The 24,922-nt window shown below is 41.7% G+C and overlaps 1 protein-coding gene and 1 long non-coding RNA gene across 3 annotated transcripts in view; one reads left to right on the top strand and one right to left on the bottom strand.

Moving 5' to 3' along the window:
• Window positions 1–17,897, bottom strand: part of dnah9 (dynein, axonemal, heavy chain 9) — a 194,386-nt gene extending 176,489 nt beyond the window's left edge. The window contains exons 1-14 of one of the 2 annotated variants that reach the window (XM_084343186.1): window positions 17,472–17,897; window positions 14,860–15,056; window positions 14,611–14,769; window positions 13,304–13,434; window positions 12,993–13,204; window positions 11,882–12,115; window positions 11,577–11,744; window positions 11,102–11,218; window positions 10,855–11,005; window positions 7,688–7,802; window positions 7,419–7,487; window positions 3,940–4,066; window positions 2,768–2,914; window positions 182–290 (exon numbers count right to left, since the gene is read on the bottom strand). In XM_084343186.1, coding sequence (XP_084199312.1) covers window positions 182–290; window positions 2,768–2,914; window positions 3,940–4,066; window positions 7,419–7,487; window positions 7,688–7,802; window positions 10,855–11,005; window positions 11,102–11,218; window positions 11,577–11,744; window positions 11,882–12,115; window positions 12,993–13,204; window positions 13,304–13,434; window positions 14,611–14,769; window positions 14,860–15,056; window positions 17,472–17,822 — 2,287 coding nt within the window. In that variant the 5' untranslated portion in view covers window positions 17,823–17,897. Of the gene's footprint in view, window positions 1–181; window positions 291–2,767; window positions 2,915–3,939; window positions 4,067–7,418; window positions 7,488–7,687; window positions 7,803–9,643; window positions 9,768–10,854; window positions 11,006–11,101; window positions 11,219–11,576; window positions 11,745–11,881; window positions 12,116–12,992; window positions 13,205–13,303; window positions 13,435–14,610; window positions 14,770–14,859; window positions 15,057–17,471 lie in introns of those variants that run through there. The other variant, XM_084343187.1, reaches the window with a different exon arrangement.
• A 28-nt stretch (window positions 17,898–17,925) lies between these two features.
• Window positions 17,926–24,478, top strand: LOC311250971. The gene is made up of 4 exons (XR_014621337.1): window positions 17,926–18,028; window positions 21,421–21,542; window positions 23,451–23,600; window positions 24,186–24,478. It is a non-coding gene; the product is annotated as an uncharacterized lncRNA (long non-coding RNA).
• The last annotated feature ends 444 nt before the right edge of the window (window positions 24,479–24,922 follow it).

Below are 24,922 nucleotides of genomic sequence, written 5' to 3'. Positions count from 1 at the left end.
TTCTCGCCCTAGGCTAAGAACATGCAGTGTGAAAATCCCCTTGATGGTTTTATTCAGGAGAGCGAGTTAAGCAGATTAATATGGACCTGGTGTTCATGTGCCATTTAACAGTAGAAAAGGAGACATTTAATATGTCAATAATCAAGAGCTGTATCAAGTATTTCTCAGTTGGTGGACTAACCTTGGCTGTTCCAGTTCAGGCTCTCCTCTGCCTTTTTCAGCTGAGCGTCGATGTCCCTGAGCTGGCCCTGAACCAGAGGCTGCTCCACGTCCAGCACTGACTGCATCACCTGCAGCCAGACAGTGGGAGACAGAGAAAGATGTGATGTGATTTTCAGCTCCCATTAAGTGTGTACAGAAATATCATTTTAATAAAACTTCTGTGTGGCTGCTGAAGGGCACACAGAGGCCCAGAGCATCAAGACAGGATGTCATCCTCATTAAAGCCACTGTTTCTGGATCGTTCCATGTTGCCTTGACTTAATTGGACTTGAACTTTTGGCTACCTGAAGCAATGAAATGCTGTATTTTTAATATGTAATCATCTCATTGAGGGAGCTGCGATACGTGTGGCTGAGCTTTGTGGGAGCCGTCCTCTGTGAGGCTGAGTTAATTACATCACTGATTGCTCCTACATTGTTTTATGCTACATTATTAAAACTGCCATTTTGCCCCCATACCCACTTCCCATTAAGACCAACAATAGAATTAAGTGTTTGATAGTGTCTGTGACAAAGAGGCATATTTTATGTACTAATTTTCATTAAGTACACAGACACAATACACATTATTCATTAGCATAACTTGAGAATTATATTCTAATATGTCTGTTTTTTAGTTTTCTGTATGCACAGCCATCACTGTAGATCAGTTGAGAAGAATATAACTGATCCAAGCTACGATTTGGACATTTCTGTTATTGTATCAGACAGCAGAAAAAAAGCCATTAATAACCAGGACAGCAGCCCCACGAGGCTGTGATGCTCTTTAAACACCACAAAACAAAACTAATGGACGGATGAAAACTACGGTTTGTGTTGTTACGTTGTGAAGCAGCCACTGTAATTACAGATATCTCAGTTGTTTTGACCTCGTGACTGCACCAGAAGTTCATCAGACATTCTTCATAATAGTTTGCATTCATTCTCTGCGGACAATTCTGTAACACATTTCTTGTCAGTCCAGCCAAAAGTTGGCTAGATTGACTACTTCAATCGCTACAAAAGAAAAGGTAACAGCTCCTGGCTTGTTTAAGTCTGTACTATTAGCAACCAGGTTGGAGATCATTTTGAACACAGTAACATGAAGCTAGCAAAAGGAAAGAGAACCCTGCCTGAAAGGAGGTTAGTCTACATCTAGTGAGTCAAACTACAGTCCAGCTGAAACAGTCATGTTCCCTGCCTGCAGTCGTGCAACACAAACACACAAAAACAACTGCATACAACAACTAAATTCATACTTTGTGATAAATGCACATTATTAGAGGATACTATTGAACTATCAACACTCTGTTCTGTTATTCCTCAGTGCTATTTGCTGTTATCTTGGCTTTCTACAACCAAAGATAATAATTCCATCAGTTAGTTAGCGGACAGCGTGGCCCTTACCTCCGTGCTCTGGTGGGGAATGCGATGAAATATTGGGTAGAATTTGATTTGTGCTCCGAGTTGGCTTGTATATTTCACAACGGAAAGGTGCGTAGGCCGATAGAAAGTCATGGTTCACAAGTACAAATAACACTGCCGGTTTGACCGTTTAAGAAAACATGGATCTATGATGAATGTTTGATATTACGATATCGATATCGTTTTGTGGATAAGCAGCAGTTATAAATGAGATCCCTGTTCGGAGTTCAGAGCCTACAATACATTTCTCACTTGGGAAGACACATCCACACAACAGTATTCGTCATTGTTTTAGTTGTTGCAATAATAATTAACATACATTCGCAAGTAACCAAGAAAGTATTTGTCCACTCCCATGTTGATAGGAGCATTAAAAACTTGAAAAATATCCCTTTAAGGTACATTTAGAACAGATAAAAAATGTGCGATTAATTGCAAATTAACTATGGACAATCGTGCGATTAATAGCGATTACATATTATAATCGATTGACAGCCGTAGACCTGACATATTCACACCCATCTCAAATATCAGATCAAAAAAGACTATGGCGTTATCTAGTGTACAGCTAGCTTACTGTGTGTTGTAGCAGCAGCTCGATGTTTCTGTTGTAAAAAGTTTCAAGAGCTCTGACACTAAATGACCCAGACTGACCGTAATGTAACTATGTCATATAATGATTGTTATATAATTCAATGTAATTGATTTAATATAATTTTGAAGATTTACATATCTTGTAAAACAACAATGAGCTCAAGTTATGGAAAACTGGACTGTGCATAATAGTGTAACTGAACACTGAGTCTCCACTGTGACTGTTTGACATGAAGAAATACTGACACACAGCCACTCAGACAACTTTTCTAATGAGGTCATATTGTTAGAAACCCATGAAAAATCACAAATACCAACACATTCTGACCAGCCACCATCTTTACAGTAACATGACCAGCTGTGTGGGAGAACTGATCTAACTAGCAATGGCGGCCGATGCTTGTCAGACAGCCAGCTGTAGAAGAAAGTCTCATGTTCTTCTAGCTGTCACGGCTGAACTTAGGGCTCCGACATCAAACAGCTGGGGTGACTGAGTGTAATTAGCCTATAACCCCATCTTCATAGCTTTTAACCTCAGCTAAGCCGACCTTGTTGTATCTGCCAACGGTGAGCTCCAGGTTGGTCACATACTGCCACAGCTGCCCTCTGGTGGTGTAGATCTGCATTGCAGTTTCAGGGATGACATCGGTCTGTCTGGCCTCCAAGTACTTCACCTCCCTCAGCACGGACGCCAGCTGGGAAGAGGACGGGAAGGGAAATTAGAAGAAATTGAAGACATTTACAACAAGATGATTGCACTTGAGTCTCAGTTTCATCAGTACAGGCTCGCAATAGTGTGTGCCCATATTCAAAATCTTTACTTTTAAACAGTTCACGCAAAAAAATCAATATTAACTCATTATCTCCTCCCTCCATGCTGATGGAAAGTCAGGTGAAGTTTTGTAGTCCACAAAACATCTCAGAAGCCCTGAGATCCCAAATTCATTTGCAAAGACGTTATTTACACCCTCAACACGCGGTCCAGCCTGTGCACCCACTTTCGACTCGGTGTGTGCTTATGTTTTTAGCTTAGCAGCTACAGTGAAGATTTCAGATTAAAAAAAGGCTGTAAATAACGTCTTTTCAAATCAATTTGGGATATCTGGGCTTCCGGAAACTTGGATTACACTGGACGAGCTGTATGGAGCCATCATATAGTTTTATTTCAGTTGTTTGTTTCCATTCTAAAACAAGTCTCCAGCTACTTCAGATGTTTAGAACGCTGCAACGCAGTTTTGCTGTGAAGCTCCAGAAATGTTTTGTGGACTACGAAACTTCAGCCAATCTTCCATCAACACTGGGGGGAGGAGATGACTGGATTTTCACCTTTATTTGGGGTGAACTGTTCCTTTAAGATCAATTTCTTAATAAAAAATATATTGGAAAATAAATATCCAGTGCTACAGTTTTGTGCTGATGACAGGAAACTCAGGGCCGTGTAGAGTAGCTGTTCTTTAATGCAGTGTTTCCCAACATGTCTGACTTTAACTAAAGAATTTAAATTCTGACCCGACAAAATAAAAGGATGAAAAGATACAACTTTATTTATCTATACTGACTTATGCAGCTGCAGGCAGGTGTATAACACTGAATGGGAGATATCTAACACATCACCAAACTCTATTCTGACTCTACTGAAAGTAAAAGGATTACAAGCAGCGACACATCCGACAGTCAGTCTTGGAGCATTTTTTCTAACACGTGGGCCCAATGTAAAAACCTGTGGGTTGAAGTTGACTGAGATCAGCTGAGTGGCCGGGTCTCTGCTGATTAATGGCAGGCTGAGGTTGTACTGAGAGCTCTCGCCCACGGTCTCTGTCCATGTCTCATACAGGCTGCGGGAGTATCTGGAAACAGCGAACACAAACAACACTGTCCCTGATCACAATCAAACAAAAGTTATTATCACAGAAAAACAATTTGTACCTTTCTCACCAGGGTATAACTTTGTTTCATATTCCCATTAAAAGGGACGGGGCTTTTATTTCTCAAGGCCACAGGCGTGAAAGAGGCTCGCATTATGAAATTAACATAAGCAACAAAACAAGCAGCTAAAAGGCATATGATTGAGCCATTTTCCCAATCCTCCGAGGTTGTAAACAGAATGAGAGGCGTGATTCGCTCGTCCATATCGAGCAGACAATAAGGGCAGAGGGAGAGGCAGCGCAGCGAAGGAGGGTTAGATGTAGGCGTGGGGGGGTAATATGAGGATAAACGCTGATTCATCTAGCTGGGAACAGAGAATATGTCAGGGCTCTGTACAGCTATATCAATCTGTAAATAGCCACGATTATGATGAGAACTTCAGCGCGCACTGTGTGCTCCTTATTGGATTTCTGCTGTGAGCTTCATTTCCTGATAGTGGCACCGCAGACGCAGAGGCAATCAAATGCCTTGGTCATGGCCATAAATCACACTGCATTTTGTCTGTGGGGGTAATGAGTGAGCATGCCCGTCCTGTTCCTGACTGGAATATGTATAATAATGGTGGCGTTCATCGGAGGCAGCCGCAATGATTATTACAATATAACAAGGGCTCTAATTTCTGATGGGAGTAAATTGAGGGCAAAGAACTGCTGTTGTTCATCATTGCATTACTCTGGGTGCAGGGACAAGAGTGGAGGAGTTATATGAAGCGTGTGGAGCATAAAGAATGGCTGCTTGTCAGGGTGTGTGTGTGTGTGTTAGCGTGTCTGTGTGTGCACACTGTGATGTGCATCTCATTCATAAAAGATTTAGGTGCATACGTCTGCGTATACTGCGCGCACACACACACACACACACACACACGCACTTTCATAATACCATACTTGTAAGGACTTACAATGACTGTATACGCACTAAACTTAACCCAATTTTAACAATCACTGTCGGTAGACCATTAGTTATGTTATAACAGGGGGATGGACCTAGTTTGTTTTATTAATCCCAGACTAGTCATCTGGCCTTCACAGCCATGGTCAGGGCTGCAGATCGTACAGTAAGTCTCACAAACATCAGACAGATAAAGAAACATGAGTCAGGCAGATTCGACTAACATATTCAACTAGAGAAGGCGAGTTCTGAACAACGTGCGGTTATGAATGCTCCCTGTTGAGAAGCTGCCGAATGCACATTGCTGGCTGTGAAAACTTTGAATAATGTCAAGAACATGTGAAATATGTTGAATATTTTAAGGTCTTTGAAGAGCCCTCTGCCCCCGCACTGTCTGACACTCAGGTTAGAGAGGGGATGCCAGGTTAATCCCCCTCACCCCCACTCAAATCGCATACTGTAACATTAACACTAATCTAAGCTCTAAAGGAGTTGTCATTATCAATTATTATGAATCATTTGGTATATGATGCACTGATCTATAGGCCGAACATCAGCCAACGTCAGTGGCTGATGTAAATGTGTTGGGTCGGGGCTCTCACCGAGGGGATCACATCAGTACTGGTCGCTGGAATATCTTGCAAACTGCAAGTCACTGATCTTTCTCCGGATACGTCTTTTTAGAGGCTGTAAACATCAGTTCTGCTCTAATGGAGTCTGATCCCATATTCTGCCCCGCAACCTCACTGTGTCCCACATGTAAGGACCGCTACATTGATGAGGATATTAAATAATGCCCACAGCAGCATTTAGCGCAAAACCGAGGTTAACTGAAGGCATCGCAGGAGCTTAAGGGTTTCTACTATACTTTCTGTAATCACATTCATTCATGTTACACAAAGAATGTTTTTGTTGGGCTAAGAAAAACTCATTTATTTGTATCACAGGATGAATGAGGAGTTATTTTTCAAGACTTTTTCATGGGAAAGAAGGTTATAGTAAAGGTTTTATAATGTGTAATTTGTTTGATTGGCTGGTCAGGGTTGGCTTTAAAACAGTTCAGTTACTTTTTTACTTGACAAAAAGGGAGACTAAATAACAACAAAAAATGAAATATAACTCAGTTATCAGCCAAATTGTTCTTTTAAACATCGGTATCCATGAGGAAAGGGAAAGAAAATACCTCCAAGTGATCTGAGATATCCTGTTCACGAGAGTCACACAAAGAAAATAATGGCAGTGCAGAGGCATAATGATGCTAAAAAACTAAAAATGCTACACATACAGTACAGTAGCAGGTTTGACACTCATCTAATATTTTTATATTGAGAATTATTAAAATGACTTTGCAGCTCTGTGAGGCCGTAAATTCACTGTTCAGCTCATCTCAACACTGTCCTCAACCAACAGCACCACAAACTGCTCCTCTGCAATGACCATGCAGCTGAACTCCTCAGAAACAGTTCCAGCAAAAAAACTGAGCATTAGAACCTTCATGAAGGAGGATTTATTGCAGGACTGTTGTAGTAGACTACTTTTAATATATATAGCACCATAAAGTGCAATGAAAATTTCCCATAAAAGGTAAAAAATAGTGTCAGGGGCATGTACAGTACTTTCTGCTAACAATCTCGTGATGCAATGTGTTACATTAGATGTGAAATGTACAGTCCCCCGAGCACCGTAAATCACAATAACACACCTGGGGTGATGATGCAAAATGACAATGATTCAAAGACGTCCAAAATCTCAATTTAGCAGTCTTACATCAGGCTCCAGAATCAAGCTGTAACCTGCAGCTGTACAAGTGGCCTTGTGTCGAAGTGAGAAGAGGCGAAACATGTTCACAGTGTGGGACTTTTCTCATCTTTGTTTGAGGAACAGAAAATCTGTCTTTCTCTCTTTGACTCTCACAACTCTTCTCCTCTGCTTTATCTTGCAGGTTTTGATGTTGGATGTGGTCTAAAAGGCCATTTCTCACTCGGCATCAGTGAGCAGCGACAGAGCATATGGGATTAAGGGAGTCCTGTGAAATAATCTGCAGAGCAGCGCCACAGTAATGAGAACATAAATCATGCCTGGAGCTGCATGTCTGCATGCTATTCCACAGGGGCTGCTTCATAACTGTTACACACTCAACCAACAAAAACACTAATGTTGAGTTAAAAACAGCGTTGGTGTGAAATTACAGGACGACACGGAGCTCTTATCAGCTAATATCTGCTTCATGTTGTTGGCTTTTATATTTACAGTCCAACAAGAAGGCGTCCTCTTCTGTCACCGTCTATTCTGTTTAATCTTCCTTCCTGTTCTTTTATTCAGTAACTCATTCATCGAAGCATGACGACATATCGTGTAACACACCGAGATAAGATCCACACACACCTGTCCAGCAGTTGCATCATCTCCTCATACTTCTGGATGACCCTGGCTCCTACTGCAGACTCCAGGCACCTGCAGAGAAGATGAAATTTTACAACCCATGCAAAGGTTATATCCAATATCTTTCACTGGCCAATTTTCCAAAACATCATTTTATGAGGCCTTTAAAACACCTCACAGAGTAATTTATTCTCACTGAGAACACTGCAGATGCATGACCACAACGAAATTCAGTTTTTAATCTGCTGTGTTGGAGACGAGAGGAGACTCACGGGTAGAAGAGCTGTCTGAATCTGGAGAAGGGGGTCTGGATGCGCTGCTGGAGCTCCTGGGCCCATCTCAACCCACCGGCTACTGCTGGCATGTTCTTCTGGACTGGAGTCCAACCTGAGGAGGTCAGGAAGCATTACGTACACGTATAAGAACATATTACTCCAACGCTTGCCTCTGAACACCGGCTGTCTGTATCCAATTGGATCAAATTTAAATGTTCTTAATGATTCGGCACCCTCACACATGAATACACACAGAATGTCTATCACACCACACTGCAGTTTGGTCATTATGTGGCAACAATGAGTAAAACAAACTGATTTCTCTTTTTTGTGCCTCCGTCTCATTTGGTGAAATGCCTGTTACTTCGTCTCCTCTCTCCTTGTGTCTCTTCCTCGCTTCCTCTACTCGCATATCAGGTGGGAGGGAAACTGAGCAAGGAAAGGAACTGAGGATGTACAAAGTGATAAATGAGAATAGGGGACAGTCTCACTGTGTGGTGTTGGACTGAGTGTGTACGGGCTTTAAGGGTTTTCAATGACTTAAAGTCTGCTAGATTTCAAGGATGTCTCTTGGTCTCTCTCCTTTTAATTACGAAGTTTTAAAATGAGCATCCCAAGTTTAATCTCTACAACAACCAAGTGTCCTTGAGGCTTTCTTACAGTGTGGATCTCACTGTTGAGATCAAAGTCACATTCTTTCTCAGACTTTTTGGGGGACTCAGCCTGTATTAGAGTGTAGAGTCACAGCAGAGACGTGGTGGTAGAGAGATGGGGGACACGCAACGAAGGTCCCAAAGACAACAGTGCGGTTCATTCTCGAGGCCTTAAACCCCTGAGCAAACAGGGCTTTAACACTTAAAGGGCTGTTCCACCTAAATCGCAGTGAAGATATCCATCACCTCTAGTCTTTGATTTATTTTACCCAAGGTTTGACATATTCAAGACTTCTCAATACAACGGAGGTGAATGGAGAAATGATACTGTATATTCACAAAAGTGTAAGAGTTACGGACCACACTGTCACTCCTTCATTCTAATACACACTGAATAGTTCACTTAGTGAGCAGTAAACTGAGATTTCAGGCATTCAGCACTTCATCACATAAAATGCAGAGCACTGCATTGTGGGATTGTTATAACGTTTGTTCCATTGTGAGAATTTTATGAGGGAACTATGGAATATTGTCGAGTTATTTTTCCCTTTTTCCCCAGCATCAGTGCCTGCCCCTACTCGCTCGAGGCCTGGAGGCCAACAGAGAACGCTGGACACAACTCAGCTTGCTTTTAGTTACTTCTTTTATTCATCACGACTGGGATGCAGCAACAGTAGCAGGTTGATAACCTCAAAGAAAATAACAAAGAATCAGGCAGTCTTTAAATAAGTACAAAATCAATTGCATTATTAATACCTGAACATGAATAAATTATTAAATTAACTTAATTAAATTAAAGAATTAACTAATCAAATGCATTAATAAACTTTCTCAATTATTAAATGATTTAAATCACTTCAATTTTATCCTACAAAATCAATAGGTTTTAAAACAGTTTTAAATATTAAACCCACTCATTTTAAATCATGCTTTATGCTTAAATGTTTAACCTAATTCATTATTTTAACTCAAACTAATGCATTTTAACTCATTTTAACTACTTTAATGATTGAAATATATTCCAAACTTGATATTTATGTTTATGGTCTATATTCAAATCAAATCAAATCATCTTAATCCAAATCAGATGGTCTATATGAGTTTAAACAATGAAAGGGAATAAAAGATAAATCCTAAAATGTGTCAGACCTCAAACCACCAGTGCCACTATATTAATATTAAACACTACATTTTAAATGCACAAGGCTTAAATGATCCATAAACACAAAGACTTTAATCTCTCATTCACTAATTTAAAGTTATTTTATTTGTCAATGTGACTAAATTAAAGTTCTCTCACCACTGGCGTCTCTGAGGTCTCCATGCGGTGATGCCACCAAACACTGTCCGTGTGACAAAAGAGTGACACACCTGTTTCTGAGCCTACTTATCACCTCAGCCCTGCCTCTCAGGCCTCAGGCCTCTACCTGCATTTAGGAGTCTGACCTGATCCTGACGTCACCCTCTAGTGGGAAAGACATAAATCACTGCAAAATAAATTCGAACCATTACACAAACACAAATGCAGAATTTCTTTGGTTGCCTTAACAAATATAGTGTGTAAGTTTCACACTGAAATAAAGTGCAGGACTGTAAATACAGTGGACTATATATAACAAAGGGAGTGTTGGTGAACACAGCTCTTAGCAGCTGACTGTTTATGGAATATTAAGAGTGTTTCAGTTGAATTTTTTTTATCCAATTTTCAATATTTGGGACATGGTGCCCAAAATGGGGCACATATGATGCTCAATTTTGCAAATCAGATGTTTCTAGAGGAAAAAGTAATAAAGAAAATTATAATATGTGTTTATGTTGTTTCATCTTTTGTGAGGTAAAAAATGATTATTTATCATGTTTCATAATGTGAGCACAGCTGGAGTGAAACTTTGTGCAGGAAGTCAGTTCAATTAAGGGGACTCGGGGTCCTACAGAAGCCCAGACAGGGAAGTGAAAAAAAGGACTTTAGAAAGATTATCCTATAAATAATATCATAACAGAACACAGGACAGAAAACTATTTAGAAGAGATTTAGAAAATGGATCGCAATTTTTTTTCTCACTTGCCTCTCAGGGCTCCTGTACCATTTTGCATGGTAATAATACAAATTAAAAGGTCCTTGCTTTTAGCCTTTTTCCAGTAAATTTTGGTTTTGGACCACCAAGGGAAAAAGTTTGGGCACCCTTGATTTAGAGCGACCACCTTTAGGCCAAAATCTTACAGACCTTGGCAAACAAAATCCAAACTATCTGCATAGCAAGATACAACAAGAGACAAGTTAGAAAATGTATTTGGTTGAACCACACTGAAAGCTAAGTTGACCCTGGTCAACAATCCCAGATGAGACTTACCTAAGACTCTGCGTGAACCAAACGACCAGGTGTGACCTCTCCATCACACTATGACGGGTTCCATATATTTGCACTGTGCAGAAACTTTGCTCTCTCATGTCTATCTGTAAAGTAACTACACTATTGTACTGTGTAAACTGTCAGCACTGCTGTGACTCACCCAGCTCCTCTGCAGTTTGGATGTGTTTGTTGTAAAGGAGTTTACAGCAGTCCAGCTCTCTGTCAAACATGGAGACAAGGAGGGGGTATCTGTCCAGAGCATCTGCAGCCACTAAGGGGCGCTGCAGCAAGCTACCGAACATATCCAGAACCTGCAGACATCGGATAAGAGAAAGGGCTTTAAATACATGTGTGAATGTCTCTGTGAATGTGAGAGAGAGAAACAGAGACAGATCTCATTCTCAGACCTTGAAAGCGTGCTCCAGTCCAGAGGCATCCTCAAAGGCCTGACAGAAGACAGCTCCTAGTCGTCGGTCTGTGTCATCCACCTTAAGTTTGAACTCCCTCACATCTTCCTCGTACTCCTGCAGGGCAGATAGCTCAGTTTTACGACAGCCGAAACACCACAGAGCAGTGCGAGCAAACGCAGAGCCAGCACAGCATATTCCCTTTCACATCTGACTGACTCAAAGCCATCCAGCAGGGAGTACTGACTGGGTCTTACAAGCAAAGTAAATTGCTTTTCATGCAATAACTCAGGAACATCTTGGTTAAGCAACTAGATGGCACTGAAAATAAGTCTATTTGGCCAGGAAACAATTTGCTCTTCAAACGGTGGAGTCACCAGGTTGTGGTGGTGTTTGCCAGCTTGAGAAAAAAAGGGCGTGTACTGTGTGAAGTGGACAAAAGCTTGATGCACTCTGCGATCATATCACTCCATACCCGGTTGTCGAGGTCCAAGCAGTCATAGGGCTTCTCTGTGAAGAATTTGTAAGTGTCCACGAACTCTTGGTGGAGCAGCTGGACCTGCTGGCTGAGGGCACGGCCTCTGACACCTCCAATCTCCAATTTTTCAAGCTTCAGCAAGTCCACAGCTGTCAACAGGATGTCCTACAGGGAGGAAGAAATGAAAAAATGGTGTAACTGCAGAAAAAGGTCTGATCTCGGTCCTCATACCAAAAATGCAGCCATTTCTTGATGATTCTGCACCATTTGAGGAAAATTGTAAATAATGTTTCCATTCTCACCTTAATAGTCTTGACTCTGTTAGTAAAGTGGTCGAGTCCAGAGAACACCAAGACTGGGGAAAAGTCCCAAGGTCTAACCAAGCTACCGTTCCTCTGGTACTGGCTCAGATTGGCCCTACGGTCCTCGTAAGTGCTCCTGAAGAGCTGCAAGATCTCCTGGCTCGTCTGAACCTTCAGGAGACTCTCTGAAACCTCTCCTCGCATAACCTCCTCTGGAACCAGATACACCCGGGCCTGGGGTGGGAGAGCAGTAACAGGTTAGCTCTCATTGTGCTATAGCAACAGCTAAATGTTCAGATGATAAGCCCTGGTTAATGCTAGTGTTAACTTTTTCATTTTTAAAAACCCAGCGGCTGGCAAAGTGAAACTGTCATGGGGCACCAGAGCATCGAGGTGGTTTAAGGCAGCGAGCAGTAACTGCTGGTGTGGATGCTAATTTCTTGCCTGGGAAATGTAGCTTTAGCCTCATTTTTTAGTGTGATATAATTTATGAAACTATCAATTGCATAAGGCCCTTTAACATGGTTGTCCTTTCAATAAAGAGTAAAGAAAGTTAAATATAATATTGTCTCCCAACACATGAAATTAGTGAGAATTAGCTTGTTAAATTTCATAGTCATTTTGCTCTGCTCATTCTAATTTATTCTGCCATTGTTAGACTGGCCAGATGTTTGTAAGTTTATTTATGTTACGTTTATGGCTTTACTATTTAAGGTAAAAACATAACGTAATGTAACGTAAACACTGGTAACTCATTACTGGACATAAAAACTGTAATAATATTACCGTAAATCTGATTGAAAACGCAAAAGGAACGATTAAGAATCTGATAGCATGAACAGTGAAAGCCCTCATAGCTGAGAGGAATAAAGATTAAAGAGAAGAGTTCCACCCACAGTAAAACCTCAACAGAAAATCCAAGAACACAATCACAGTACCACCCACCCACTCCTATTTCCTTGTACTGGGAGGTGATCTCTGTCAAGTGCAGTTCAGAAACACCACAGTAATGACTACTTAGCAACAGAGTGCGACCACAATAAATAGAACTCAAAGAACAGGCTCTTGGGATTGGATTGCCACTTGATACAGAGAAGACTGTGCAGTTGACCTGCTGTATGAGGAGGTTGCAGGTCTCCTGCAGCAGAACAATGAGGCGTGCTGGGGTGTTGTAGTATCTGGAGTTTGCCCACACCAGGCATACTGTGTGCATCAAAGGGCCAATCTGACCCCTGACATCAGGAAACTCTGCGTTCTCCATGTCCTCAAACAGACGCTCCAGGGGCTTCAGATAGGTGCAGATGTCCTTTGCTTCCTCCAAGGCTGGAGAGTGAAGATGTGACAACAGTCAGTTCAATGACAAAGCACATGCATGTGCACCTCAGAAAGCAGGATTTCAGATGTATTTGATTGTGTCATTACCTGCAAGGACATCCTGTTGCATGTTAGTAAAAGAAGGGAAGTAGCTGCTCTCAGCAGCCTCCAACAGCATCGCCATCTTATCCACCTTTGAGGATTTTAACTGGGAGTGGATGCACTCCAGATCTGCATATCTTCAAGGAGAAAAAGAGAACAGAAAGGTTTTCTGTCACATTTCTAGAAGACCACTGGATTGGGTTGCATGCAGAAGTCTGTATGAAATTGTATGAAATTGAGATCTGTTGAAAATTTGGTCCATTGTACTGAGGGAGTTCTCTGAGATCCTCCCACCCAAAACCACCACATAACAAACAACAAACTCTCACTCCAGCTGGTAGTTGAAAGTTAGCATTCCAGCTATTTCCAAGCTTGTAACTTGGTAATCTAGTCTTGGTTGCATTTAAACTGAAAGAATGTGTTTGCTAGCCACTGAAGACATTACTACAACATCTGTGCTGCAGTCCAATTAAAAGTAATCAACCATTTAAAGTCACTCATACTGTCAGAAATAAAATATGTGTGTATAGTATTAGTAGTAAAAATGCAGCTTATATAATGCTGTTAAGCCATTTTGTCTAACATTAGCAATGTTGCCTAACATTTTGTAATTTCATGGATATTGTGACTGTTGGTTTTGTTGTGAAATGTTTTCCAGTTCACATTTGTATTAAACAGCATGCTGATCAAGTGTCAAGGTCAGATATTAACCATATTCCGCATTAGCTACCTCTTCTACTCTTCAGTCACACGTACAGTTTTGGCTGCTAATAAACACTTTAACATTAAGTTAAGTTTTCAGTTAGTTTGGTTAGCTACTCAACATTTTTAGAAGATGAAGATTTTGCAATTTAGTGATGAAATGTTATTAAATCACCACTTAGTACATAATTAAAATATACTGTTGCCAGGCTAAGGTTAAACTTATCAAGGGCTTGTGCAAGAGTGGATGCACTTGATATCTGCATGTGTGCAAACAGATGGAAAACCAACAGGCTTTTGTCACACTTGTGCAGAGGATAAAAATGATAAAAGTAGAGGATATTGCCCTCATAAGGTGTAATTCTGCTGTGTGAGTAGCTGACAACAAAAAAACAAAAAGGAAGCAGTAGGCTCCAAATTACATTTTTCACTTGATAGCACAGGTGTTCGCTCTGAAACTAGAATAATTAAAGCACCAGCAAAAACTTCTGAAACAACAATTCAACTCTGGAGGTCCTCTAAGGACGTGTTATTTTCATACAATCACGACATTTGTGCTACTCAGAGGTCGTCAGTGGATACGCAGCGTCTGTGATAACACAGGACCGGACCTGTTCTTCCAGAAGAGCAGCTCTGTGTGTGGTGTGGGGTTTTTGCCTTCCAGCAGAGCCTCAGAGGAGTCTTTCTTCAGGACGGTGCGGATCTGATGGCTCCACTCAATCACTGCTGACTCCAAGGAGTGGATGATACTCCCATCCGCTATTCCCCCCCTGTGAAGATTCACAAGTAAACCATTTGAATGTAGACGTGGGGCAAATGATGCATTGACGCGAGCCTTTATGTCTCATGTGTTGGTTTACCTTTTGTCTGTCTCCAGGGCAGCCTGCTCCACTCTCTCGGAGCCTGCCGGGAGAGGCAGCAGAGTCTTGCCTTGCACTTGGCCTGACACTACAAACACATTGGTCTTGAGGGAGTGCACGTGGCGCCTGACATCCTGAGACACTACCTGTGGCCATTCAGTGTGGTTCCTACTGTTAGACAGCAGTGGGGCCACAACCTGGAGGAGCACAGGGAAATGGTAGTTTTCTCAACATGGATAAATGTTTGCTTTGGAGTAAACTTTTGGGGGAGGAAGAATTATTCAGATATTTTACTGAAAGCAACATTGATGCCCCCCACAGTTTCTGAGTGCAACAGCCCCGTGGTAAATACAGATCCAGGTGTGTAACAGCTTGTCAGATGTAATGTAGGTGCTGACTACAAACAAAACTTGTGACGTTATAACAATGTGATGTGTTGGAAAAGTTATATGTTGAGACGGAGACACCATTCAATCTTTTACAAGACACTGTACCATCAACATGATTCTGAAGCTGTTATTATAAGGCAGAATGGCCCACGCCAGTGTATTACATTATATGCGCAGGAGGTAGAGGTGTCCACTAACTGGAAGGTCTGTGGTTCTGTCCCAGACAGAGTGCAGCCATTGTAAGATGTGTGCAGGTTTTAAGAGTCTTTTGCCTCTTTTTGAGGGCAGCCAGCGCACTCCTTTCTTCAAATACTGGTTCAAACATCAGTTACAATGGCAACAGTAGACTTCGAAGCTTCAGAGTATTTAATGGATTTTGACGAACGAGCTCGACCCTCCATGCTTGCAGCTGCTCAGCACTCGCTCACTCGTCAAGTTTGCTCTTTAGACTTTGGAGGCAGGGACATATCTCTTCCCCTGAGTCTCTCATTAGACTCATGACAGGCCTTCTTCACACGGCAGCCATTGCCCTTCAGTGTCACAGGGTGGGAAACTTATAATGCTGCTGTGTTCCAGGTTGCAAGTGGTATAAATGTAGGTAATCTGACATATTGATATCATATCACAGCTTCCTGATTGATCAGCAACTGAAAGGATGATGGATAGTAAAACTCTGGAGGGCCACTGGGCCATAATTCAAGGTAAAACAACATAATTGATGCACGCCGGCAGCTGCTGTGCCGTTTGTCATCACCTTTGGCTATAAAGACTTCACACAAGGCCCAAACAAAAGACTCCCCAAGTGCAACGTCTGCAGAATCAAAGTAAAAGATGCTGGATCGACCACATCAAACTTTATCAGACACCTGAAAACACACCCAGATAGGTCAGTTAGCCTGCTGTGAAAGTTGGGTTAGCATCTGCAGTACAGACGGTTAGCGAACATGTTTATTTCAGCATAATAAGCTATCTAACATTACCTGCTTGATTAGATGGCTGTTGGCTGAATATGTAGAAAAGATGAGTGTGTGACTGCCGCTCTTGTTCACATAGTGCTGGCTTTGCCATGACTGTAAAAATGGTCAGGTAATTTAATAGTCCACGTTCTGCTGCCACCATCAGCTGGACCTCAATACTCGCTCTATGTTGTAGCTGTTTGTTCATGTTACCAGGCAAATTACAGTTCTGAACTCTAAAGGAAGCTTTCATTGTGTGTTTTTTTATACTGAAAACTGATCAATGCTGATACTGTGGTAATAGATAAAGGAGTGATAACACTGTGCATGCTTTGAATTCTTTCTAAGTTCTAAGCAGACCGGATGGCATAAAGGCAAATGATAGAACGCTCATTACAGCCATAAGAGACTTGACACCCGACTTGGACTTGCAAAAAAATAAAAGCAAAAAAAAGTAAACAAATAGAAGGAGAGTAGGTCGTTAGATAAAAACATATTCTGAACTTTAGAAATTACTACATCAATCTTTTTTAGCCAAATTTTGACTGTCTGACTTTACAATGCTCTGGAGTTACTGATGTTTGGAGTCGGAAACAATCCTTCTCAGCCACCACTGCAATCTAATTCTACAAAAAGTTTAATACTAATAACTAACTAACTAATATTAGTGTTGCCTAAACTTTATCTGCAACTGTGCAGAAATAATGAGTTAAAACAGAATGAATGGACCAGTAATAGTATTATAAAGTATGCTCCCTTTGTGATATAGTACTGTACCTGTGACACTTTAGTTTTATTATCAGCTTCCAATGCATTTACATAGGAAGTATTTACATGTTTAAGCTAGTCTTACCACAATACTTCCCTCCCAAAAGAGTGAAGTGAGTACAGTTACTTTCCGCCACTGCTACACTGTTTGCAAATGAATGCACACAATGCACAGGACTGATCCAATGGTGGGGTGGGTGGGGGGGGGGGGCTGGGGTTTGCTCCACACCTGCTCACACACTAATGAAAGGTTGTAGTGAAGCATGAAGTTGAAGATTTGCATAGAAATGTAGTGACCTGCAGATAAAGTGCAGCTCCTTTCTCAGGCACTACCTGACTCCATTAGTTTGGACCACCGGGTGCTCAACAGGTGCTGCTAACAAAGTGAAAGTCATTCATCTCATTTTAAGTGAGCACGGCCCCAGCTCTGCAGGTCAACTGTGTTAGAGGAAACACAGTGTGGCCAGCCCCGCACAATCATTAACACACTGCTGCTTACCTCCTCAACCAGAGCGGAAAACTGCTCCAGCGGAGCGTAGGACAAGTCCCCGTACACCAGGCCGTCCTGCATGGACTGTGCGCTGAGCGCGGCCCCGGTCCGCTTCACGAAGTACACCGCCTTGTGCCTGCAGGCGGCCGTGAAGGCGGCGGCGGGCAGCAGCAGCCCGGCCGCGGTCACGGACACCACCAGGGTCCTCCGCTCGGCCCTGTCCAGGAACTCCTGCAGCACCTGCCTGTTGTCCTCGCTGGACACGCACTTCTGCCATTTGTCCTGCTTCACTTTCAGAGTCCTCAGCACGTAGTCCGCTATAAAGTCCAGTCTCCTGTCCTCGGTGGGTGGCTCCTCCATGTCCGCGGGACGCCGTGCTGTCCCGGGTCAGTCCCTCTGAACAGTGTCTGGACTGCTTGTGTCTCGGCCTCCATAGTAACGCAGTGTTTGCATTAATCAGGGCCGTTGCTTAGGGGACATGAGCGACCTGGAGCTGACCCAGGACCGGGACATCCCTCTGTCTGTCCCCCTGCTGACTGAAACCCATTGTTCCCTCAGCCCTCTGTGTGAGTTTCAGGGGAGAGAGCGTGTGTGTGTGTGTGGTATCAGGAGCATTATGGTTTTGTTTATTGTCACTTCATCTGACTGTTAGTCCGCTGTGCGTCAGGCTGCTGGGTGACTTACAGTGAAGTGAGACGGCCAACTGAAACGTTTATTTTCCTGTCATCAAAGTTACACTCAAATAAACGGCACGATGTGTCCATTGGACAGTAAATGTTAGAGATGAACACAGTTTTTACAGCACAGGACAGGAAACAGTTTCCACAGGGTGGTATCACCAGTCTAACAGAGCAGCCGATGGTCAGCTCATCTTCTTGCTTTCTAGGTATAATGTGGAAAACTATATAATTAGTAATACTTCTCTTTATGAGTTGTAATACAAACTTTAAGCAGAAAATAAAGAGGAGGGACGGACACACCGACACTGTTTTCATCCTCTCTTGGGGCAAACAAGTTATTAGAAAGACTTCTAAACATGCTTGTAGTCCAGACTGAAGAGATTTAGGATGTTTTGCAGAAGGTAGTTTGACTTATGCACTGTGGAAGTCATACCTATGTTACATATTCTGTTTGAAAAGAATCAGAATCAGCTCAGCTCATTCTAAGTTGAGATATTTTGCAAAGTGATGCATCATCTTCATTGATCAAATGAGTTTATGAATTCATCCGTCATTGATCAAACCAGCTGCTTGTCATCTGTCAATGCAACACGTTTATTTTTTCCAAAACTAAATTCCACCTCCTGCACTTCAACTCACTCTATATTTGCAGTGACATCATGCTCATACACACGTTTCCTATTCTGACTCCTGCATTAAATCTGTTGTGTCTAACAAATGGCAAATGATACAACGCATTTATGGCAATATGAGTTTATTGTTTGTACAGTCTAAATATTGTTTGATTAGAAACAATAATCAATCTAACAATATTTAAACTTATTGGTCAGGTTCATACTTTTTGTTTCTATTGTAATATATTTACAAAAAAATACATTAGTTAATTTTTTTCACACTGACTATTGCTGCAGCTCCTCAATTCACCGTCTGTCTGGACGCTTCATTGAAAGGCCTGTCCCTCTGATTGGTCAGCTCTCAAAGGCCTGAGCAGGTGACTGTATGGTTATGACATCACATCCTAACTGAAGTCCTGACAGCTTGTTTAAAGGCACAGTTACATTTCTCAGTGATAGAAGGCTCTCACAGTATTAAACAGCACCTAGACGACTTTATCACAGAGAAAACAGAAACGCACGTCACTTTTTACAACATGGGACCTTTAAAAACAACTGCAAACATTTACAACACTCTCTCTTTCATGCTGTCTTTACTGTTGTTATTCTTGTATCCACTGTAGGGAATCGTTACTGAATAAAGAATGAGGTTAAGTAGAAAATAAATTCGAGGATAAAGGAAAACTAAAAGTTACATAAAATATCTCAGAGGCTTTACAGGACCTGTGAGACAGTGCGTGTGCAGCGCCTGGTCTCTAAGAAGACAACAAACTCCCTGAATTCTTGGGAGAGGAAATTCAAAGAGAGATCCCGTCTTCACTGACGGCTGAGAGAGCATTAGGAGATGTAGGTGGGAAAACAGGGAGTGGGGATAGGGGGCAGAGGGAGTTAGGGAAGTTGGACGGGGGGGCTAGCTTGGAGGATGAATTGCAAAATCTTCAGATCACACAAAAAAACGTGGGAATCATCTCCTCTGAGAGTCTTTCGGGCCTGTTGTTGATCCGCTCTTCTAAGTCGATGATCCTGCCCCATCTTGTCTCCAGAGCGTTCTCCTCCTTCTGCAGGATGTGATGGATGTCACTGGGGGACTCGATGAGACAGGACCTCTCCTCCTGCCACTGCAGCTGTTGACTCTCCAGCTCTGGGTCAGACTTCAGTTTATTCTCCTCTGTTTGCTGGGCTAGACACATGTCTGGTTCCGTCTGGTTCTCCTTTTCTGCTCTATCTTTCTGTTCCTGAAATGCTGAAGCTCGGGGTTATGGTTTGGCAGTTGTGGTGGTGTCCAAAGGCTTTTTTCCTGTGGACGAGGCCTAGTGCCAACTCCCTGGCCTGCTGTGTAGTCCCTGAAGGTGTATCAGCTTGTTGTGCACAACCTCAGGCTGCCTTTGGAGAATACTTTAGCTGGACACTGCTGTGTAGGCTGCTGAGACAGTCCATCTGGCCCTTTTTGGTGAGATGAGTTGTTTTCCCTGCTCTGTGGAAGCTGCATCGCAGAACAGGTGGTTAATAATGTCTGACCTCCGCAGCCTCAGGTCCTCACACTCCCTCTCCTTTGCAGCAGCATCCAAAGTTTCCCCCAGACATATTTCTGAACAGAAACAAAATGAAAAATCTGAGAATGTAAGAAAATGTAATTACAACAGCCAACGTATATTAATCTACCAACATCAAGATACACATGTTTACCAATGCCAGATGTCAAAGAAATGGATTGGTTCTTCCGGACACAACTAACCCGCACCCACTCTAAAGAGTAGAAAACAACTTCATTCTAATAATAAGAAAATGTACTTGTCTCTGGATATTGTGCACAGAGATTTAATGTACATATATGTGTGTGGTTGTGTGTCTACCTGGCCTCACATACTGGTCCTGGTCACCACAAAAGTTTGTGTCGACTGGACATTAAAGACAAGGCACTTTTATTTGTTTTGTGGCCTCAGTAGACAGGACAGCTGAGAGACAGGACAGGACACAGGTTGAGAGAGATGGGCGTTGACATTCAGCATAGGGCCACAGGTCGGATTTGAACCCTCAGCAGCTGCAGTGAGGACACGGCCTCTGTAAATGGGGCGATCACTCCACAAACTGAGCTACTGGGGCGCTCAGAACAAGCCACTTTTAAAACTGCCTTACCCAGCAAACCTCATGGTAAACATCCTGACAATTTACATTGTCTTTAAAATAACTTCAAACGATCTCTGTTCAGATTATTTCTTAAAATATACCAAAGGATGAATTTATGAATATATAATCCCACTGCAGGCATGCTGATGTGGATCATTTCACTGAAAAAACCATCACCTAGTTCAGACTATTGAAGAGTTATTATGTAGAGATTGCTTTTCCTTTCAATGAGCATGAGTTTGTCCCCACAAAGCTGTTTTCTGCTGAAGAGGGAAAGTTTGTCACAACACATCAATACATTTATTCAGTAATGGTAGCCTATACTGAAGTGAAGTTACTATGTATTTATTGACCTTTTTTCCCGGTGGTTTCATGAGAACTATTATTGTAATCAACAGAGTGTTGGTCGATTCAGAAAGATGTGATTGCTATAGTTGGCCACAAGGTGGCACTACTGTACTGACAACATGTCAGGGGCCTGTTCCATGAAGCAGATTACTTTGTAGAACAGAACTTCTAACATCCGTATGGTTTCAGATTTGAGGGGTTCCTGGTTTTACTCAACAAAGACATCCAGGAGCTCAGGAAACGGCCTTCTTGGAACATGTCTGATCTGAAACTTTGGAGGCCTCTGGACAGTGATACAACAGATTTCTGAGGTATGCTTGACATATTCATCTGTACTCACTCTTTGAGAAATGATCAAACTATACACATAACATCTGCATCCACCCACATGAAGCTTTTTACAAAAATTTAGTTCCAGGAAACACAAAGTGTGTGTCTGTTCAGAATGCTGATGTGGGATGTGAAACAGGATCATAAACATGACATCAAAAGTTTTCTTTGTCATCTTCTTTCTCATGGAGGTGCATATCATGGTGGAGCTTGATAGCCTTCCAAGGAAGGCGGTGTATGAATGAATGAATATGCGTGTGTCTGTGTGTGTGTGTGTGCTTTCTGTGTGTGCACACTGGAAGGTGTGAGTCATTCAGATTGTCCAGAAGCAGCAACTAAGGAGTTTCAGTTCCTCTAAATGACTTTGAAGATTAAGATGACAGACCAAAGAGAAGCAGGACAGCCAGACTTTCCATTTCAGAATCAAACGAGCTGCCTGGTCACTGATATGACGGAGCTACATCCAGCTGGGTGGCTGCACACTGAAATACATAAACCAGGAATGTCTGCCCCACCAAGATCTTTAGATCAGTCAGGAGAAAGAGACTGTTGCAGCACAAAACAACAACAAAAGTTTGGCAAATTGATGAAAAGCACATTCTCAGACAATTCCTGCTTCTTAAAGGAAGTTTAAAGGGACAGTAAAGGGATAGGCAAAGGACAAGCCAGTCATTATCTATCTTTTTTTAATGGTCATCCTATCCTTCAGTCATTTTCAGATATGAATATTTATTCCCAGTGTATTGTCATTGGACAGGTCCTCACAGCAGGCTTTGCTATTTGATAGATGCATTTGTAGTAACAGAAGGAAGTCTCTTGCGATGTCACATAATACATGGCTGTGTATATTGTGTTGACTGGTGGTCTCAGACTTCTTGACCCTACTGTAGCTAAAACTAGCGCAGTCCTTCTCGTGTTCTGCTTCAGGTGAAACCGTTCAGGAAGGTGTCGATTCAACCTTATTGTCATTGAGAGGTTTCCTAATATTTGACACCCCCCATTTTTACCAAATCTGAGCATCATGTCATACAGTTAAAGAAAAACACAAACTGCAGCATAAAAAATGACATGAAGTCTAAATACCACCTCAACAGAAGGTAGAAAATAATTGAAAATAAAAATGGATTCTTTGTCTTTGACTCAGAAACCAGAAGGTGATAAAACATTGTATAAAGCTCCTGAATGCAGAGTTTAATAAGGACTGAACATCACTGAATTACTATACTGACCAAATGCTTTTGCCCTGTTAACATGATCTAACACCTCAGTACTTCCTGCCTTCTCATTACATTGTACTTACTACTCGGTACCAGCAGAGGTCAGTAAAGCTCTTTATTATTTCATGTCTCTCTGAGGCTTCAATCAGTCTTTCTACTGGGGGAAAGTCAGTACTTAAGAAATACACTGTTAAAATTAAAAGACAAGTTTTCCTTTATTAGATTGTGAATGTTCTTCCTAAAGGACAGAACGTTGCACAAAACCTTCTGACCACAAGAAACAAACACAACTATCTGAATTAGACAGCTGGCATCATCTTGTCCTCAGGTCCTTTGGCACACTTCACAACATCTGTGTCTATGTTAGCATAAACAAGGAGCATGAATATGGATTAAAACAGAGTCTAATATTAGGATTTTATCTGTCCAAAGAATAAATGTCCCTGGAGATACAGCAGGCTTATGGTAATAGCTTTCTTTTTTCTGGTGGTGCATCAGTTCACTGTTTGTCATTAAACATCAGTTCACTGTGTTAAGTTTACCCTTTTCAGCTCTACGTAGAAACTTGTAAACAGGTACAGTATTAAAAGGTATTTATTAACTTGTTAAAATTCTTCATTTACAATCTAAAATTCACCGGTCCCTCTCTATTTCTTCTTTTATTGCTTTCAGATGTGCAACAGCACCAGAGAGCTGAGCTGGATTTGATTCAGGAGAACTAAACTATCCATCGACACATCCTCACTTCTTTAAAATAAAGCTCAATTCAGCTCACAGGTTGGAACCAGGCCCAGGATCCAAACAGCAAACATGTACAACGTTGTGAGTCACTTATATGTTTCCATACATGTTATCTTACTCATACAACATCAACAATGTGGGGCTTCGCAGGCATTCCTCTATGTCTAACTGAGATTTCTAAATGACTTGTTCTTGATCTGTGTCCAGGTCGTCTGCTTTGGACTGCAGATACAACAGCAAACCTTTTTTTTTTCCATCTTTCTGTCTGTTTTCTAATGCAGGGAGGGGAGAAAAAGCATGTTTTACAGTTCATAGATGAGTCATAAACATGTAGGCCTGTATGCCTGACACTAACTGAAATGAAATGAAACCCTACACAGGAGCCTTAGTTAAAAGATTGTTTTATTTTATTCCAGTCTGGGTCTTTGGGTTTCTCTGTTAATCCATACTTGACATTTAAAAATAACAATAACAAAATATGATATATGATATATGAGAACATATGTACACTGTCTATAGTATGTATGTCTGACACATATGCTTATAGATTATTTATATCATATAGATCATCAGACTTCCTCCAGAAGATGTTAAAGCTTGTTCTCTTTAATCAATATCAGTCTTTATCTCTCACATTCTGAATCAACAACATTGTTTGTTTTCCAGAGGTGACGGAGTGGCTAACGAGTGAGCTGTCTCGCTTCCTTCTCATCTCTGTTTAGAGTTGCACATGCACAGTACCAATCAAGCAGGATGTACTTATCGGGTATCTCTTACTAATCAGCGTCTTCTCATGTGATGCAGTTCCAACGACGCTTAGTAGCTTTTCAAAACACCTTGCTGCTGTCAGTCACCAGCAAGCAGGTGCTCTACTGAAAATATGTCTCCTGAAACACAAACCTCACAATGAAAATAGGCTGCTGGAAATGTCTGGCCGTCTACATCTTCTGGTTTTAAAATCTGACTCGTTTGAATTTGTAATGGAACATCTCTGCTGTGAGATCTATGAATGTGGTGATATCTCTATATAGAGGTCAGGTGGGCAAGAAACAGGATGAGTCAGACAGTCAGACAGAGTTTAAACAAACCCAGGTTCAAACTTCAAAATCAAACAAATACAATTATGACTGAAACTGTTGACTGTAAACATGCACAACGGTTTACAAACCAAAGTCCTGGTTCAACTTTTAAACAAACTTTATAACTGTTCTCAGGAACTATCAAAGTTTTCTCGTGCAGCAGGGTATTACTGGGGACATTCCACTCTCTGTCAGGGTTTAAAGGACCAGTTCACCCACTCTACTACTCACCCACAAGAGGATGGAAAGCGTGAAGTTTGGTAGTCCACAAAACATTTCTGGAGCTTCACAGTAAAACAGCGCTGCAGCATTCTCCTCAACAAC

This window comes from Pagrus pagrus, assembly GCF_965226575.1.
Source record: "Pagrus pagrus genome assembly, chromosome: 21".
Classification (NCBI taxonomy): Eukaryota; Metazoa; Chordata; class Actinopteri; order Spariformes; family Sparidae; genus Pagrus; species Pagrus pagrus.
This window is presented reverse-complemented; position numbering and strand designations above follow the sequence as displayed.